General features: G+C 42.3%; 1 protein-coding gene across 1 annotated transcript in view; it reads right to left on the bottom strand.

The window, feature by feature from the left end:
* LOC126176290 (sialin-like) overlaps nt 1-19768 on the bottom strand; it is a 73387-nt gene extending 53619 nt beyond the window's left edge. The window contains exons 1-3 of the mRNA XM_049923440.1: nt 19685-19768; nt 8017-8277; nt 37-270 (exon numbers count right to left, since the gene is read on the bottom strand). Coding sequence (XP_049779397.1) covers nt 37-270; nt 8017-8277; nt 19685-19768 — 579 coding nt within the window. The remainder of the gene's footprint in view (nt 1-36; nt 271-8016; nt 8278-19684) is intronic.
* Nucleotides 19769-20022: the final 254 nt, after the last annotated feature.

A 20022-nucleotide genomic window follows, 5' to 3' on the forward strand; every position in this document is an offset into this window, starting at 1 on the left:
GTAAGGAAACTGGCAGTAGGAGTGGAAAATACGTACCAGAATAAATCCCTGTCCGATCCTGTTGGCGAAAAGGACGTAATAGCCAGCCCATGCTGACGCAGGAGTCAGGATTGTGAGGATGGACGAGATGAAGATACCGAGCCCGAAGACGATTTTACCTCCGAAACGGTCGGCCATCACGCCGCCGGGGATGTGGCCTGCCGCGTAACCATAGTAGTAGGCAGCCAGCAGCTCTCCTTGCTGCTGTCTGTCCCAGATGAAATGCCCGTCCTGGAACACGAGGCCGCAAACTGTAGCAGTTTGCTCTTTAGCAGAATAGTCACTTGATGGTCAGGACATCGGACGACACACAGCCAGCTACGACTGGATGCACAAGTGTTCGTATACAGATATTGTAAGAAACTCTACACAATCATCGTCATCTTTAAGCTTTTGCGCCTGTGGTTAGTGAGGGTAACAACAAAACGAAAACAACTGAATTAGTCGGTTGTTGTAAAATGAAAATTGGCACATTCGGCTAGAGTTTTACTCGCCAGTAGAACTACAGGGCTATTACAAATGATTGAAGCGATTTCACAGCTCTACAATAACTTTATTATTTGAGATATTTTCACAATGCTTTGCACACACATACAAAAACTCAAAAAGTTTTTTTAGTCATTCACAAATGTTCGATATGTGCCCCTTTAGTGATTCGGCAGACATCAAGCCGATAATCAAGTTCCTCCCACACTCGGCGCAGTATGTCCCCATCAATGAGTTCGAAAGCATCGTTGATGCGAGCTCGCAGTTCTGGCACGTTTCTTGGTAGAGAAGATTTAAACACTGAATCTTTTACATAACCCCACAGAAATAAATCGCATGGGGTTAAGTCGGGAGAGCGTGGAGGCCATGACATGAATTGCTGATCATGATCTCCACCACGACCGATCCATCGGTTTTCCAATCTCCTGTTTAAGAAATGTCGAACATCATGATGGAAGTGCGGTGGAGCACCATCCTGTTGAAGGATGAAGTCGGCGCTGTCGGTCTCCAGTTGTGGCATGAGCCAATTTTCCGCGGGCTACGCGTGAAACTTGCCCGCACGCGTTCAATCGTTTCTTCGCTCACTGCAGGCCGACCCGTTGATTTACCCTTATAGAGGCATCCACAAGCTTTAAACTGCGCATACCATCGCCGAATGGAGTTAGCAGTTGGTGGATCTTTGTTGAACTTCGTCCTGAAGTGTCGTTGCACTGTTATGACTGACTGATGTGAGTGCATTTCAAGCACGACATACGCTTTCTCGGCTCCTGTCGCCATTGTCTCACTGCGCTCTCGAGCGCTCTGAGGGCAGAAACCTGAAGTGCGGCTTCAGCCGAACAAAACTTTATGAGTTTTTATACGTATCTGTAGTGTGTCGTGACCATATGTCAATGAATGGAGCTACAGTGAATTTATGAAATCGCTTCAATCATTTGTAATAGCCCTGTACTGATTTATTCTTTTGAGTGAATCCAGTCTGTGGGAGCAACCGAATGAAAGTCACCTGATCCCCGGCACACTCAGTTTAGAGCAGAAACAACTGATCGTTTTGGCGCTGTTAAATCGTTGTGATGTGATCCAGGGTTTGTTCAGGTGCCCCACAGTCACTGCTTGAGTTATCTACGAATCCTCATTTACAGAGCGTGGCCTTGCATCTAGTGTGGTTCCTTCGGATATGGTTGAGCTTAACCCAGTCTTTCCTAGCAGAGTCGAACCATTTTCGTGCTTTTGAGGGGTCAGTTATAACGTGACAATTACGGACTGAGTTCTCCCATTCCTTTTTCCAAGCGTCTGTAAGGTTGAAGCTATCCTCTCCTCTTATGTAGCTGTTATTCCATATCGGGTTTCGTGACTTTAATGTGTGATTTGGTAAATTCCTAATGACCTCTTGAATAGGTAGGCATTTTGCGTTATCTATTTGTATTCTTCAATAGATGTTTTTTGCCGTCTTAGTTTTGGCGGTGCTATGTTGGCGATGACGAGAGCCATGGTATCGGGGTAGATTTTAATGTCCCAGTGATAATACTCATGGTATCGCGGAGCTGCACGTCTACCATGTTGGTATGGTGACTTCTCTGCCAGTCAGGAGCACAGTATTCTGCAGTTGTGTAGACTATTGATGTTGCTGCTGTTCGTAGAGTTGATGCATCTGCATCCCAAGAACTACCCGCCAATAGTTTCCTAATTGTATTATTCCATGTTTTGAGCCTCTGACCAACATTTTTAATGTGTTGTTTGTAGGATATGGTCCTGTCCAGTGCAACGCTGAAATATTTAGGATGGAAGTTGTGTTTCACCCTCTGTTTGTCAAATAACACGGTCAGCCTATCATTGGCGCCTTTATTGTTAAGGCGAAAAGCGCCGACTTGTGTCTTAGAAGGGTTTGTGTGCAGACGCCATCTTCTGTAACATTTGGTAAGAACTTCAACGTCATCAGTTAAAGTCTTGCCCCTTGTTCGAGAGATTTCCTTTGGACTGCCATGGCCAGGTCGTCAGCGTATCCGAATTTTTTGCTCACTGTGTAAGGCATATCGCTGGTGTAGAGGTTGAATAGTAGTTGTGCTAGGACTGAGCCTTGAGGTAGTCCATTCTTGATCTTAAAAGAGTTACTGACGTCCATGCTACTTGTCACTTTAAAGTTGCGATTGGTGAGCATGTTATTTAGGGGAGTTGTGAGCCGAAGTCATAGGATCACTTTCTTTAGTTTCAGCAAGAGGTCCATCCAGCCAAACAGTATCGTAGGCAGCTGTTAAGTCTACGAATTCCACTGATGTTTCCAGTCCTCTTTGAAAGACAGCTTCTATGTATGATGTCAAAGCCATACTTGCTCGCTGCAGCTACGATTATTGCGGAAGCCTGCCTGGAATGGTGGTGTAAGTAGGCTGTTTAGGTTTTTATGTTGGTAACGCCACGTAGCGCTCTGTATGAAAATCACTGACTATGCTGTGTGCAGTCTGTAGCTGATTGGACTCATTGTTGGAATATTCGATTGTGTAGTGTTGTGCAGTTGGACGTGAGCCGCTGGCAGTGGTGGATGTGGAGAGAGAGATGCCAAGAGTTTTGAGAGGTTACTGTAAGCGAACGATCTGGACGTGTCTGCCAGAAAAAGGAAATTTGTAAAGATGGATGTCATGAATTGATATATGAACATTATTAAGGTAAATAAATTGTTCGTTCTCTATCAAAATCTTTCATTTGCTAACTATGCCTATCAGTAGTTAGTGCCTTCAGTAGTTAGAATCTTTTATTTAGCTGGCAGTATTGGCGCTCGCTGTATTGCAGTAGTTCGAGTAACGAAGATTTTTGTGAGGTAAGTGGTTCATTAAAGGTATAGGTTATTGTTAGTCAGGGTCATTCTTTTCTAGGGATTATTGAAAGATTGCGTTACGCTAAAAAATATTGTGTGTCAGTTTAGTGATAAGTAGAGAGAGAACTGTCTGAGTACGTTCAGTTTTGCTCAGCTGTTTGAAAATCACATAACGTAGAAGTTTACTAGCACAGTCATTCTTAATTTTTCTAAGGAGACGTTTTAGTGGTATCACTTGATATTATAGATTTATAGGTACGGTTGTATATGAACCGTTCTAGCAATTTGCAGCTTACACTCAGTAATGCTATTGAGCTATAGCTTGCTGGATCTTTCAGTGGTTTACCTATTTTTCTTATATTTTATTCTTCAAGATGATTTAGTGCAATATGTAGGAGGTACCGAGTGTAGAAAGATTCTAGATATAGGAATCGCAAACAGCAGGAGCATCGTGCGAAAGCAGATTTGCCACAGTGACATTTCCTCGTATGAACCTCTGTCGGGCGGGGCCAACGAGATATTCTGGTCCTGGAACGACTAGTAAACCACCGAAACATCCAGCAACCTATCACTGAATAGCATTACTGAGTGTAAGCTACAAATTGCTAGAACGGTTCATATACAACCGTACCTATAAGGCTATAGATCAAGTGATACCACTGAAACGTCCCCTTAGAAAAATTAAGAATGACTGTGGTAGTAAACTTCTACGTTATGCGATTTTCAAACAGCTGAGAAAAACTGAACGTACTCAGATAGTTCTCTCTTTAATTATTCTGATCATCACTAAACTGACACATTATATTTTTTAACACAACGCAATCTGACTTTGAATAATCCTTACAAAAGAATGGTCCTGACTAGTCGCCTTGTGCTCCATATTCCGCGAACGCTCGGCACCGTGTAGGGCCCACGGGAAATCAGTACCGACTTATCAATGTCGTGTGCTATCGAGAACTTGCATGCATTTAATCACGGAGTCAAGAATTATTATATTCTCCTGAAATAATTACTCGCTTCCCGCCGGGGACCGCTGCTGGCACTCGTAAGACCTGCAGTGTCACTTGCTGTGACGTAGGCGCTGCGGCCTGGCTTTCTAGTTGGCCTCGCTCTCAAAAAAGAAACGTCGTTAGCATCGCTGAAGATTTCACGCATTGGCAATAATGCCGCCGCTAACCAAGCATAATGGATCACTTCTCCGAAAACTGGTGAATGTAGCTGATTATGGATCAAGATATGCTACAGGAATTTTACCAAAAATAATTTCAAATAACTCTTCTATTCATTTATTGTTTTTATTTTTTTAATTCATTCACTAGACGTAAATTAGTAGACGAATGTCCGCCCCGGTAGCTGAGTGGTCAGCGTGACAGTCAATCTTAAGGGCCCGGGTTCGATTCCCGGCTGGGTCGGAAATTTTCTCCGCTCAGGGACTGGGTGTTGTGTTGTCCTAATCATCATCATTTCATCCCCATCGACGCGCAGTTCGCCGAAGTGGCGTCAAATCGACAGACCTGCACCAGGCGAACGGTCTACCCGACGGGAGGCCCTAGCCACACGGTATTTCCATTTTTTCCAGTAGATGAATTAGGGTAACGTAATTCAGTATACATTGGAAAACACACGTGTTTCCATCTTCTATGGAAATGGGTAGACAAATGAAAAACAAAAATAAAAATAGTTGTGTTTCAAACACGGGGAGTAAAACTGTCATTCCGCGAGCCTAGCCATTGTGCCACCGCTTCCAATTCACTACTTTCTGTAGAAGTACGTCGAAAACTTTGACCGTCGTTTTAGCAGAAAATGTCAAGTTGTAACCTCACCACTATATTTATTTCTAAGAAATTTAGTCCAACTTTACCTCCCACTCTATATAAAGCTACCCATTACCAAAACTATGTATCCAGAAACTGTTATCCAACTTAAACTCAGATGTTAACCTTTGGCTAAACAGAACCTAATTTGAATTGAATTGTAACTGGTCTGAATACAACTTGTCTTCATGTTAAATGCGCAACTGTAATAAAAGCAATAATCTGGCCCTAATCAGAATTTCCACTTGCCTCGAGTCTTGACAACATTATTGCATATTTCTCGAAAGCATAATAACAAACAGCAAGCAGGCAGCGGCTAAGCCAGATTTATCTCTAAATAAAATTACCAAACTATATTCAAACTGTTTCATACCACATGGTGCAATGTGGTACTGCCTAATGTTAAACAGTAGACTTGGCCACTGTTTCTATGTTTCGATACAGTGTATCGATACGTGAAACTGTTTCAGTGTTTCGGAACGGCTATGGTTCACTGTTTCGAAACAGTGGTGTTTCATTTCGCTCCTGTCTCGGACAACCGGACCAGATTCGATCTCGAGCCAGACACAGAAACTATATCGTTGTTTCAAAATAAGGCTGTTTCAGTCCACTTGTGCTTGGAACGGACTAATTGTATCGAAACAGTGATGTTTCATTCCGCTCTGTGTCGGACGAGATTCGGGCTCGGCACAGGTACTGAAACACAACATAACACTTCATGAAACACTTTCAAGAGTGTCGAAATCTTTTTGACAAGCAATAGCGTGAAGCTTAAGATATCCGAAAATAAAGCTTCGTTTCTAGCTGACTGTCCTATTACGAAATGGCGTAACATCTGCTTTATAAACACTAACCAAACAATAAAACAACGCATACTATTCACATTCAAAATAATAAATATGTGAAAATCATTCAGCTAAATTACACTTTTTTATAACATACGCTTCTATGTTCATGTACAGTAATCACATTAAGAAACGCAAGTAAGCCTACAACATTTTGAATAAAAAAGGCGTAGAGTGACAGTTATTAGACATATACATAAATTTGATGTAGGTATAATTGCAAGCAATCTGTTTGACGTGTCACTGATAGTGTAATCGTGAACGGGAAGGGCTGGGAAGCATGGTGAATTTATAGTAACGGTTCGAAACACCTTGAGAGACAAAAATTTTTTCTGTTATATTTTGTTATTTATTCGAATTATTTGGCGTTATCTGTGAGTCTATAGTCACTGTGCCTATTATCCACAATGATTCCCTTTGTGTGAATGGAAATTAGCAGGATGAGTATATTACCCATACTAACAGAATATGGGAATCCCAGTAGCATATCCGTTGTTTCTGCAGTTTGCTCCCACCTCCAGTTCCGTTCGTGGTGGTTCTTCTATCTTCAGCTATGGCTGTCCTCAGCCAATTCAAAAGCGTGAAAGTCACACGACACGAAAGCAGCGCATTTGCTGCAGGAAATACGAAACTGCCAAGACGTCTAAGTGATAGTTTCATGCTTTCTGCGATATGATTTGTGTTTATATGGACATACTTATAGAGTAGACATTCAAGATGATAAAATGTGTAGGTTTATTAGATTACAAACTGTTTCACTGTTTCGAAACAGCGTATCGAAACATTACATTGTACTGTTTCATTTGTTTCGAAATAGTTACATGTTTCAGTTTGCCCATCTCTATTAAACAGTGTGATAGGGAGAGGAGCTATTCCTATGAAATGGTATTCAAAACAACAATTAGAATGAACTATGTATTCCAACGGACAGAGTAAAATTTCGCGTGATCTTCACACGTTAACATTGGTCTGAATAATAGTATGCTTAACAAAGTGAACAATGATTTGAAAAGGGGACACTGTTAATAGAGAACGTCTATAAAAATCAGACAGCTTGATAAATAAATGTCGTGTGACTCGGGCCTCCCGTCGGGTAGACCGTTCGCCGGGTTCAAGTCTTTCGATCTGACGCCACTTCGGCGACTTGCTCGTCGATGGGGATGAAATGACGATGATTAGGACAACACAACACCCAGTCCCTGAGCGGAGAAAATCTCCGATCTAGCCGGGAATCGACAGGATTGGCATTCTGTCGCGCTGAACACTCAGCTACGGGGGGTCATACAGCTTGATCAGTTGGTATCTTAATGCGTGATTCAGGGTCTTTCTCTCACTTCTGAGCAAGTGAACGAAGTTAACTAGCTGCCAGGAATCATTTCTACAAAGTAGATGAGCAATGCTGCAGTCTTACCTCAAACATCTTCTCTCTTTTTTCTCAGCACTTCTAAATACGTCCATCACCTACCATACTTCAACTAAGAATGTATCAGACTGTACAGAGGCAAAAACTGTGCCACGACAAGACCAAAGACTGTTTAACAGTAACGTAACTTCCTCCCTCTCTGACCTGCACTGCACGCCGCTAACATGCAAAAATCAAAATGACATGTCCAGAAAGAGATTTTCACTCTGCAGCGGAGTGTGTGCTGATATGAAACTTCCAGGCAGATTAAAACCGTGTGCCGGACCGAGACTCGAACTCGGGACCTTTGTCTTTCGCGATCAAGTTCTCTACCATCTGAGCTACCCAAGCAGGAAGGTAGGAGACAGGTAGTGGCAGAAGTGATGCTGTGAGGATTGGGCCTGAGTCGTGCCCGCGAAAGGCAAAGGTCCCGACTTCGAGTCTCGGTCCGGCACACAGTTTTAATCTGCCAGGAAGTTTCATGGCATGTCCATCTTGCAATCTACAGATAGGCCAAGCCACGGACTGAAGTTTCTGGGAAATCGCGTTATGGCACTTGCTGTGTTCTCCTCGTGAGTCGCGTCGCGTGCCAATATCTGCGTTCGCAGGCGGCGCGGGACTTACCTTGCGGTCAGCCCAGTCGGCTATGCCCAGATTCTCCAGTTCCGTGTCTACTTCAGAGGAGTAGATTTCGCGCAGCGCCGTGTTGTTGACCATGTCGACGATCGCCATGGACAAGTTGACGCGGGTCGCGTAGCTGATGGCCAGCCCCACCAGGTTCAGCACCAGCAGCGTGTACCGCGTCTTCCAGAAGCCTGAGCTCGCCGCCAAACAAGCAGGAACGTTACTTGGGGATATCGGGGAGCCTCTTGTATCATATCTAATCTATTCAAAGTTTCGCACCGCCTATGTGTATACAAAGTATACGAAGTTGTATTGTTTTTGATTCAAGGAGAACTAAGAAAATAGCTCTACATCTACATCTACATCCATACTCCGCAAGCCACCTGACGGTGTGGCAGAGGGTACCTTGAGTACCTCTATCGGTTCTCCCTTCTATTCCAGTCTCGTATTGTTCGTGGAAAGAAGGATTGTCGGTATGCCTCTGTGTGGGCTCTAATCTCTCTGATTTTATCCTCATGGTCTCTTCGCGAGATTTACGTAGGAGGGAGCAATATACTGCTTGACTCCTCGGTGAAGGTATGTTCTCGAAACTTCATCAAAAGCCCGTACCGAGCTACTGAGCGTCTCTCCTGCAGAGTCTTCCACTGGAGTTTATCTATCATCTCCGTAACGCTTTCGCGATTACCAAATGATCCTGTAACGAAGCGCGCTGCTCTCCGTTGGACCTTCTCTATCAAACCTATCTGGTACGGATCCCACACCGGTGAGCAATATTCAAGCAGTGGGCGAACAAGTGTACTGTAACCTACTTCCTTTGTTTTCGGATTGCATTTCCTTAGGATTCTTCCAACGAATCTGTCTGGCATCTGCTTTACCGACGATCAACTTTATATGATCATTCCATTTTAAATCACTTCTAATGCCTACTGCCAGATAATTTATGGAATTAACTGCTTCCAGTTGCTGACCTGCTATATTGTAGCTAAATGATAAAGGATCTTTCTTTCTATGTATTTGCAGCACATTATACTTGTCTACATTGAGATTCAATTGCCATTCCCTGCTCCATGCGTCAATTCGCTGCAGATCCTCCTGCATTTCAGTACAATTTTCCATTGCTACAACCTACCGATATACCACAGCATCATCCGCAAAAAGCCTCAGTGAACTTCCGAGGTTATGCACAAGGTCATTTATATGCGAATAGCAACGGTCCTACGACACTCCCCTGCGGCATACCTGAAATCACTCTTACTTCGGAAGACTTCTCTCCATTGAGAATGACATGCTGCGTTCTGTTATCTAGGAACTCTTCAATCCAATCACACAATTGGTCTGATAGTCCATATGCTCTTACTTTGTTCATTAGACGACTGTGGGGAACTGTATCGAACGCCTTGCGCCAAGAAACACGGCATCTACTTGGGAACCCGTGTCTATGGCCCTCTGAGTCTCGTGGACGAATAGCGTGAGCTGGGTTTCACACGATTGTCTATTTCGAAACACATGTTGATTCCTACTGAGTAGATTTCTAGTCTCCAGAAAAGTCATTGTACTCGAACATAATACGTGTTCCAAAATTCTACAACTGATCGACGTTAGAGATATAGGTGAAATAAAAATAAATAAGAAGATAATAAAGTCTGTTCTAAAATGCACTCATGTGATTGGTAACATTCAATGATTTGTTATCCCATCCTGTAGATTTTGGCATGCTTGGATTGTCCTTGGCATACTATCCACAAGGTGGTCGAGACGCTGCTGATGAAGTCTGTCACACTCTTTGAGAAGCAGTATTACCGCCGTGTTCATATCTTTCATGTAAATACTAAAAAGACAAGATAGGAGAAATTCAAGTGCGTGCGAGCCTGCCTTGCTTCTTACTCTGTCCGTATAGTGATTGACGCTAGTGTTAACAGCGTACTTTATTCACCAATTAGTATTCAATGTGCAGGAAATAATGTACGATATTCTGACCGACCTCTATGTTTCGAGATTTTCATTGTTTCACTACACCGCTAATCGTGGATTCCAGAATTGTTCCACGAATGCGAGACGTATGTTGCCCTTTTCCGTTTCTGTCCAGCATTTGCGAATGTTCCGTCTGTAATGACTTTAGGAAATGTATTCGCAGTTGTGAATATGAGCCACCTTCGACTGTATATTAGAATGACGTCAATGAAAATTTGTGCCGAACCGGTACTCAAACCCGGCTTTGCCGCTTTACGCGAGCTATCGCCTCAACCGCTGCGGCTATCCGTGCAAGAAACACGGCCGGACCAAAAATTCCATATATCGCCGTCCTGTCACAACTTGCACTTGTACGTTACCTGTATTCCCATCCAGCAAGGAGTTATAATGAGTCGAAGGTCTGGCATTGGCGAATTAATACAAAATAAAAGTGCCTGTGTTATTAAGAAGTACGATGCGTTGTTCCTTAGGACGTGCATACATGTGCGAAGGAGTACTGCATCTTATTTCTAAATAACACAGGTACTGCTACTTTGTATTTAATGACCTCGTATTAGACACAGCGTTAAATTCTGATCTTCTAGTCAAAATATCTGTGCAGCTTGCGTACTTAAAAAAATTGTATTGTCCTGTTCCATTTCCCTTGAGAACTTTCGTGATGATGAATGTCTCAATTCTTGCTATATCTTCCATCCCCAAACTTCTCTCACAAATATGCATTATTCATGTGAACAACGATTACAAATAGTTAAAACAGACAGCGTATATTAAATAAGTGTGATATTTAACACGTATGACTACAGAAGGGTGTTTACAGGGTTGGCAGTCGAAAACATGTTATCTACATTAAAACATTTCTTACATTTTTTTTATTTGTTGCTTCTGCCGTACACATTGCTCAGATTACCAGCCTAACTTCAAACAGAAGAAGGGGACTGACAGCTTTACATGTTAATAGAATCAGAAAACGATATATGTAACATACTGTAACAAAAACAACAGTTCCGGAATTGGGAAAAGATTTACTCATCTAATCATTCGTGACCGGCAAGCTCAGGAAGAACGAAAGCAGCAGAACATGTATACAAACGTGTCAGCTCTGCTTATCAATGCAAAATTTTTCAGAGTACATAATAACAGCGTAGCTCAAAACATTAATCTTACTTTAGAAAGGTGTAACTCAGTAAAACGCAGTTACTGACAGTCAGCTAATGACCAATAATTTGACGACATTAAATGCAAGATAGATCTGAAACAACATTAACGTGATATATAGTCCCATTTTCAGTATCATTGCAATACCAACATACAGTAGACAAAAAGCCAAACCACCTGAAATTTTGAAAACGAGCAATATCTATCGAAAAAGAAAGAATCACTTATAGAGTTCAATGGAAGTATAATGTTACTTAGAATGACAATTTCCGAAATTGAATTTTATACATTATTTGAATCTTCATATACGTATCTGACATCCTCGTTTGTTATCCTCACTTCCACAGGTTTCGCTCGCCTAGACAATGTTTCACTATTACCTGCTGGAGGTCTTGTTTCGATCTTTACAGGCACTTCATATTATGTCAACCCATTTTCAGGTTATTCTTCATCAAGTATTTGTCGAATTTATTCATTAATTTTTGCATGAAACATGGAGGTACCAGTCGTTATTCGTTATCCCCTAGTCTTTGGTATTGACAAATTTTTAAGAGATTAGGAACTTTATTATTATGGTTATTATTATTATTGTTATTATTAGCGAATTCTTCTTGTTAATAGAGGAAGTCAAACAAATAACTAAATAAACATTTGTTTAGATTCTTCTTGTTGCACCCTTAGGCTTTAATTTTTTCCAGAAAGGTTTGTTAATGTCAGCCGACCGCTTTGGTCTGTACTTTATTTTGGTTGCTCTGATCTAACTTCCCATTTGTCTACTTTATGTCTGAAGTTGTCTCTTTCTGAAACGTTGATTGGTCATATGTTTGCGTTTTTGAGGTCCTTTCGAATCTCGTTCAGCCCAGGTGCTGAGTTTTTAAGTGCTATAACATAAAGTATTATCCTGTTTGTCAACCACTTTTCTGGTAATTCGCATTTTATTAGTGTCAGTTTCGATATTTGAAAACTTATCTGTTGTTTTGATTGATTGTAACCTGTGACCGTCTTGGGCATGCCTTGCTCCTAAACGTTTCCTAATTATCTCTCTCCCTTCTTTCTTGTTGTCTTCAATTCCTTTTGGGTTAGGTGTCAGTGTTTTCGCTTGCGTAGGGGACTGTTGGTTTTGTGAATGTGTTGTAGTGCCGATTTTTGCCTTTCTTGAGATAGATTTTTTGTTGTAGAGGCTTTGGACTAAACTAATGCTTTTTTGACCTTTTGGGGACGATTTTGTTGTTAGATTTTTTCAAGTCCTGTCGGTTCGATGAGTTCTCCGAGTTTTTTAAAGTGCAAGACGCTGTTTTCGGGCACGCCATTCTTGACTTTGAACATAAGAATTCAGCTTTCTCGAATGAGATTTGTAACTTTACCTTTTCGTCACATTCTTTTAGTATTTTGAACTGTTTGACGGCTGTTTCTTCGTCCTCTTGTATCGCCAGGTCGTCTGCAAACGTGAGGTATGGTATGCAGAGGTTGACCTCGTGAAAGCCCAATAGAATTGGCTTCCAAAACCCATGTTTCTTACTTTCTTTCGCCAATTCTTCAATAGGCTCGTCTACACCGACGTGGAACAAAATAGGAGGGAGTCCATCGCCTTGTCTGGCACCTGTTTGACTGTGAAAGTGTTCTGAGTTCTCCCTCATAAACTTTACTTTCGTGCCACTTAGTGTTTGTTTCATGAGTTATTGTGTTGTGGGATCTAGTCCCCTCTCTTCTAAAATTTGGAACCGTGAGCGCTTGCCTGCCGGGGTTCTTTTTTAAATCAACACATACGCATTTTGAGTACGGTTTTGAAGATAAAAATTTGTTCTGGGCATGACTTGTTCGGTCTGAATCCTGCTTGATATTCTGCTAATTATAGTTAAAATTGCTTTTTTGTTCTATTCAAGAAACAAGCTGATAGGATTTTGCAGGTGACCGCTAAGAGGGAGATCCCCCTTTGCTAAACGTTTCGAATTATTTGTGAAATTTATCTGACTGGTTTTGGATCTAAATTATTCAAGAGTTCAGCTACAGATCCGGCCTCCACTGATGATTTGATGTTTTTAAGTTTCTTTATGTGTGAACAGCCCTCTTCTTGTATTGGTGGTGACGAATTTTCTGCTGTGATTTCTGGATGTAATTTCGGGAATCTCTCTTTGGGCTCCGGAGAATTAAAAGGTGTTAAATATATGGCTAGTCCTAGGCAATTTTCATTATTTGTCAAGGCCCAGGGACTTTATAATTATTATTATTAATACCTTCTTGGGTGTGTGATCAGTCTGTGAAATCGAATAAAAGTCTGTTTTTACGACATACACGTTTCGCTTTTTTTTTTTTATTCGCGAAGGATCCTCAGTGGCCTGTAATAGATGTGTGTTGCATATATATAATAAAAGTGTGTACAGAATACTGTCATATTACAGTTTTGTTCGTTATTGTCGTAACGTTAAATAAGAAAAAAATTTGGAGCGCAAGATTTTACCAATTGCTCTTTGAATATGCTTACGATTTTGTGGGACGCTGTAATCAGACATACGTCGCCCTATAATTATACCTCGTTGACCCTGGTAACATCCAGGACGTCCGATTTTCGCCGTTTGCGAGCACATTTTACAGCATGTATTTTTGAAAACGGGGTGAAATGTGCCGCGAACGCTGAAAGTAGAAAACCCTGGTGTACGCAGGACAACGAGGTATAATTCTAGGGTGACGTACATCTGATACCAAGCTCCCAGAAAATCGAAAGCAGAATGAGACAGCAATGTCATCTTACGAAACTTGGGCTCCAGAAATTTGTTTCTTATTTAGCAATAAGACAATAATAGTAAAATACTAACTGTGATATAGTAGTATATCTGTTTTACAGCCCACTGAGATTGCTTGGCAAATGAAACCAAGCGAAGAGCCTACGTCATTGAAACAAAAAGCCTTCTGTTTAGTTGCATAGTCGGTTCACAATCCAAGAAGATATTGATAAAAATATTAAAATGAAAGCAACTACGAAACGACAGAAAACATAAAAATGACGATTAGGAACTTTGTTGTTAGGTATTTCAGTCCCTAGCTACACAAGACGGCTACTGTCTGTCCCTAAGGGAGTATTCCTGGTTGGTGAGAGATCTGGAACTCAGTGAAATGAAATTTTCTTAATGGTTCTTTCTTTGACATACTTTTCAGAAGCAGAATCCACTACTGCGACGCGTTGCGCATTAGAATATGTTGGCAATACTGAGCCGTTCGACTTCGTAGATCAGCATCTATAACATCCAAGTTTGGGTGCATTGCAGTTTAAGACCAATGAAAAATGAACGAATTAGACTGTAACAAGTGATCAGGGAGAGAACTGAAATATACAGTGACGGAAAATAATAGCAAGACCAACAAGGAGTTGTGCGATACAAGCGAAAGTTGGTAGACGTGTTTCTACATCAGAAGGACGATGTCTATTCAAATTTCGCGCCAGTCGCATGAGGTTGACCGTAGTAGCGCCACTATGAGGCTGCAAATCAGGCTTGATTTAAACACACATTGTAACGGTCATGAACGTTAGTTACCATTCATTTGGACGTGGTGAGTTGATGTTAGTCAAGAATGATTTTGAGGCGACAGAGACACCATTCCAGAATGAGATTTTCACTCTGCAGCGGAGTGTGCGGCGATATGAAACTTCCTGGCAGATTAAAACCGTGTTCCGGAGCGACACTCGAACTCAGGACCTTTGCCTTTCACGGGAAAGTGCTCTACCATCTGAGCTACCACAGCACGACTCACGCCCCGTCCTCACAGCTTTACTTCTGCCAGTACCTCGTCTCCTACCTTCCAAACTTTACACAAGCTCTCCTGCGAACCTTGCAGAACTAGCACTCCTGGAAGAAAGGATATTGCGAAGACACAGCCTGGGGGATGTTTGCAGAATGAGATTTTCACTCTGCAGCGGAGTATGCGCTGATATGAAATTTCCTGGCGGATTAAAACTGTGTGCCGGACCGAGACTCGAAGTCGGGACCGTTGCCTTTCGCGGGCAAGTGCTCTACCACTTGCACTTGCCCGCGAAAGGCAAAGGTCCCGAGTTCGGGTCTCGGTTCGGCACACAGTTTTAATCTGCCAGGAAGTTTCAAAGACACCATTGTCAACCTGTCACTGAGCTTAACAAGGTCGTGTAATAGGGCTACGAGAAGCTGAATGTTCCTTCTGCGATATTGCAGAAAGACTTGGCAGAAATGTAGCCACTATATAGTGCATCGTACTGTATCTGCAGCAGCAATTTGAGCAGCTGTTGGTGCCATACTAACACAAAGAATTGTTACAAATCCGTTACTTGAAGGACAACTCCGAGCCAAATACCCTGTAACGTGCATTTTAGTGACCCCACACCACCGCCATGTGCGACTTCAGTGATGTAAAGCGAGAGATCATCGAAGGGCAAGGTGGAGGACTCTTGTATTTTCGTATGAAAGCCGATTCTACCTCGGAGTTAGTGATGACTGTCTGTTGGTTAGAAGGAGGTCAATTGATAGCCCACAGCCAACCCGTCTGCGTGCTAGACACACTGGACCTACCCTGGAGTTACTGTCTGGGATGTCATGTCATATGACAGCAGGAACAGTTTCGTAGTTATCCCACGAACCGTACTGGAAATTTGTACGTCAGTCTGGTGATTCGATATTTTGTGCTGCCATTCGTGAACAGTGTTCCAGGGGGTGTTTTCCAACAGGATAACGCTCGCCCACATACCACTGTTGTAACCCAGCTTGCTCTGCATAGTGTCGACATGTTGCCTTGGGCTGCTCGATCACCAGATCTGTCTCCAATCGAGTACATATGGGAGACCATCGAACGACAACTCCAGCGTCATCCACAAGCAACATTAACCGTATTTGTACTGACCGACCATATGCAACAGGCATGGGACTCCTTCCCACAAACTGACGTTTGGCACTTGTACAACACAATGTATTCCCGTCTGCATGCTTGCATTCAACATTCTGGTGGTTGCATCGGTTATTAAGCTACCAGAATTTCACGTTTACTACAATGGCTTATCTCGCGCGTAGATTAATCCGTGATCTTGCAATGTCAATCTCTTACGTATGTTGCCTAGACAAATGTATTCTCTAAATATCATTACTCTGCTTTAATCATCTTTTGGTGTTGTGATTTTTTTCCCGTCAGTGTGTATAAAATTTGTTACAGTTTTATACAAAGCAAGTATTCCTAGCCAGTAAACCCTGTAAGTCCGTGTGTGTCACGCTGAGTAGAATACGCTTGCTGTATCAAATTCTGCATGGGCATATAGTGGTTCAGATGGGACAGTTTTTAAACAGTTCTACTGTGGGTTAGTAAAAAGTTAACCCAGAGTTTCAGATCTCACTTAAACACATTTCCAAATCGTGCAAGAGGTGAAGGACTTCACCAACTAAAAATTTTAGTTATGATGTGAGGAGCTTCGGAAAGTCAGAGTTGTCTCTAGATGAAAATATTGTAGACAGGTTGGAGGAAAATCTCACATCGCAGTCCCGCCGGCCAGCAAAATGAAATACGAGACAAGCACTAATGTATTCCCGATTTCCTTGCATTCGACTTCGTCGCTTAATGAAAGCGAGTTCATATAACGTACGTGAGGTAGAGTAGCGAGACAAAGGAGGCAGAGAAGCCGCCAGTACTACAATCTGACAGCTGCCCCGCCCTCGGTAGTGCGTGGTTTACGGGTTGCACATACACCAATGATACATAACGTCAGTGACGATGGTGCATTTCCATTACAGAGACTTCCCAAGTCATCAAGATGTGCGTTACAGATTCCTCGCTTTGTTCCTCTGACTCGACATCAGAAATGATTAAAATCAGATTTTCTTCTCATGTATATGAAAACGCGATCACTAAGTCACTTTGTGCAAAAGAGTCAACAAGTTGAAACTTCAACTACGCTTTCGCGCCGCGAAATACAGTTGGTAGTATCATCGAAAACTTTTCTAGAGCTTGTAACCTGCACATGTAATTGAAAGTCTTTGACAGGAGAACTGTGCCAAACCGAGGGCTGACAATCAGATTTAATACCTTATGCAAGTCGTCTACATCTACATCTACATGGATACTCTGCAAATCACATTTAAGTGCCTGGCAGAGGGTTCATCGAACCACCTTCAGAATTCTCTAATATTCCAATCTCTTATAGCGGCCGGAAAGAACGAACACCTATATCTTTCCACGCTAGCTCTGGTTTCTATCATTTTATCTTGGTGATCGTTTCTCCCTATGTAGTTCGGTGTCAACAAAATATTTTCGCATTCGGAAGAGAAAGTTGGTGATTGGAATTTCGTGAGAAGATTCCGTCGCAACGAAAAACGCCTTTCATTTAATGATGACCAGCCCAAATCCTGTATCATTTCTATCACACTCTCTCACATATTTCTCGATAATACAAAACGTGCTGCCCTTCTTTGAACTTTCTCGATGTACTCCGTCAGCCCTATCTGATAAGGATCCTACACCACGCAGCAGTATTCTAAAAGAGAACGGACAAGCGTAGTTAGGCAGTCTCCTTAGTAAATCTGTTACATTTTGTAAGTGTCCTGCCAAAAAACACAGTGTTTGGTTAGCCCCCCACAACATTTTCTATGTCTTCCTTCCAATTTAACTTGTTCGTAATTGTAATACCTAGGTATTTAGTTGAATTTACGGCTTTTAGATTAGACTGATTTATAGTGTAACCGAAGTTCAACGAATTCCTTTTAGCACTCATGTGGATGACCTCACACTTTTTGTAATTTAGGGTCAACTGCCAATTTTCGCACCATTCAGATATCTTTTCTAAATCGTTTTGTAGTTTGTTTTGATCTTCTGATGACTTTATTAATCCTATTGCCAGAAGATAATGTTGCAGTATCACTCGAGAACCAATTAAAGGTTTCTACACTGTTGCTTGCTTCTTTTGTCTCAATGGTCTAATGCATTGTATTTGTTTCCCATTACTATCATGAACTATTAAAGGCTCATAAATAAGCGAAGAGATCCGCTACCATTCGATTACACTATTGGCGACAAAAGATGGAGACCACTATTACCGTACATCTGGAGCGACATAAAGTGGAATGACGGCATGAAACAAACTGTACGAAAAACAGATGCTTGACTGAGATCGATTGAGAGAAGCTTAAGCAAATGTAACGAAAGAAATGGCTTGAGAAACCCTTATTAAGTGTTGCGCGAATGGGAAGCTTACCACGTTACATTAATAGAAGAGTTAGAGAGGTGCAAACGAAGAGCGGTGCGTTTCGTCACAGAATCGACTAGTCAGCTTGAGAACATTACCGAGATTCTCAACGAACTCCAACATCAGACGCTACCAAAGACTTTATGCATCGCAGAGATGTTTACTGTTGAAATTCTAAGAGCATACGTTCCAGGAAAAGTCAAACAATATGTCACTTCCTACTGGATTCGTCTCCCGAATTGACCACGATGGAAAAATGAGATGTGCTGCAGCTGGTAAGGAGATTCATGGACAGTCATTATTCCCACGCAGCATGTGTGACTGTAACAGGGAAGGGGATCAGATAGCCATACCAGAAGCATTCTTTGCCACGTACGGTAAGGTGGCTTTTGGAATGTAGATGTAGATGCAGAATTGAAAATCTAGGCTATCACATCATATGTGTCAAAGCAGAACGAAATCGAGAAGTCAAACCAAGATCCCATGGGTAAGAGATGTGGATGTGGGTGAATCACATCATTCTTGTGTCTCGATTTGACCCCGAAAGATCATGCGACTTTGACGCACATCTTTGCGTAATACCCTAGACTTTTACCGTTAAGTCGCCCGATGGGAAAAACTTAAATCTCCCACCTACTACGTGCTCTGTACGTACTTACATAAACTTGTTTTTAACATCAGATTTACTTAGTATGTATTACCACTCGCTGTACAGTATGTACTCCAAAGGCCAATAAAGCAAAGAAATTAAATAATAACTTGCGCGTACAGTACTTAGACCTCACAAGCTGCGACATAGTCACGAGTAGAACAGTGATGTAGAAAATAGAATAAATTTTTCTTTTTACATCTATGATCACAAAATTGTTTGATCCTTAGACTATCGGTTTCGGTCAGTGGTGACCGTCTTCAGATATGTATGTTAGGCCATGTTTTAAATACAGTTCTGAAGATGGTCATCCCTGACCGAAACCGGTACTCTAACGACCAAACACTTCTGCGATCATAGACATAAACAAAAGTAACTTATTCTGAATATTCTGAACATATATATATATATATATATATATATATATATATATATATGTGTGTGTGTGTGTGTGTGTGTGTGTGTGTGTGAGAGAGAGAGAGAGAGAGAGAGAGTGAGTGTCTGTGCGCTGCTTACCGACGCTGTCTTGCGGTTTGGACGACGGCGCCGCTACAGCCATGTCGGTCGCGAGTGCGGTGCGCTGTTTGCGATTCTCGTCAGCTAGAGACCTTGTTAGCCGCTCTGTCCTGCGCCCAGGCGGATCTGTGGCTACGAGTACGAGCCTCTGGCGTATTTCATGTTTTTATCTGCGCGGGAATCCGCGCCGGCGAAGGAGGGGGAGCGACGCCGTTTGTCGCGCACGGCGTCATTCGGCCCGGCTGAGGCTGCGTCGGTAGCCCGGTGCCCATTGTACGCACCTTGTTACACGGCAAACGTTACATTACGCATGACTCGCCTTAGGCTGTTTGTTAGCGCTTTCAAGGCAAAAGGACAGAAATCTTCCACCCAGATTCTCAGAAACGCCTGTAAGCGAACCCCGCGTCATTTGCCGCGCACTCTGTACCTCGCTTAACGTAAGTCCTGCAGTACACTTCCTGTACCCAGAACTTTGTCCACAAAATTTTTCTATGCTTACCTTTTACTTACTGTGCACGGTCTCCTT

The sequence above is a fragment of the Schistocerca cancellata genome, chromosome 3 (assembly GCF_023864275.1).
Source record: "Schistocerca cancellata isolate TAMUIC-IGC-003103 chromosome 3, iqSchCanc2.1, whole genome shotgun sequence".
NCBI classification, from domain to species: domain Eukaryota; kingdom Metazoa; phylum Arthropoda; class Insecta; order Orthoptera; family Acrididae; genus Schistocerca; species Schistocerca cancellata.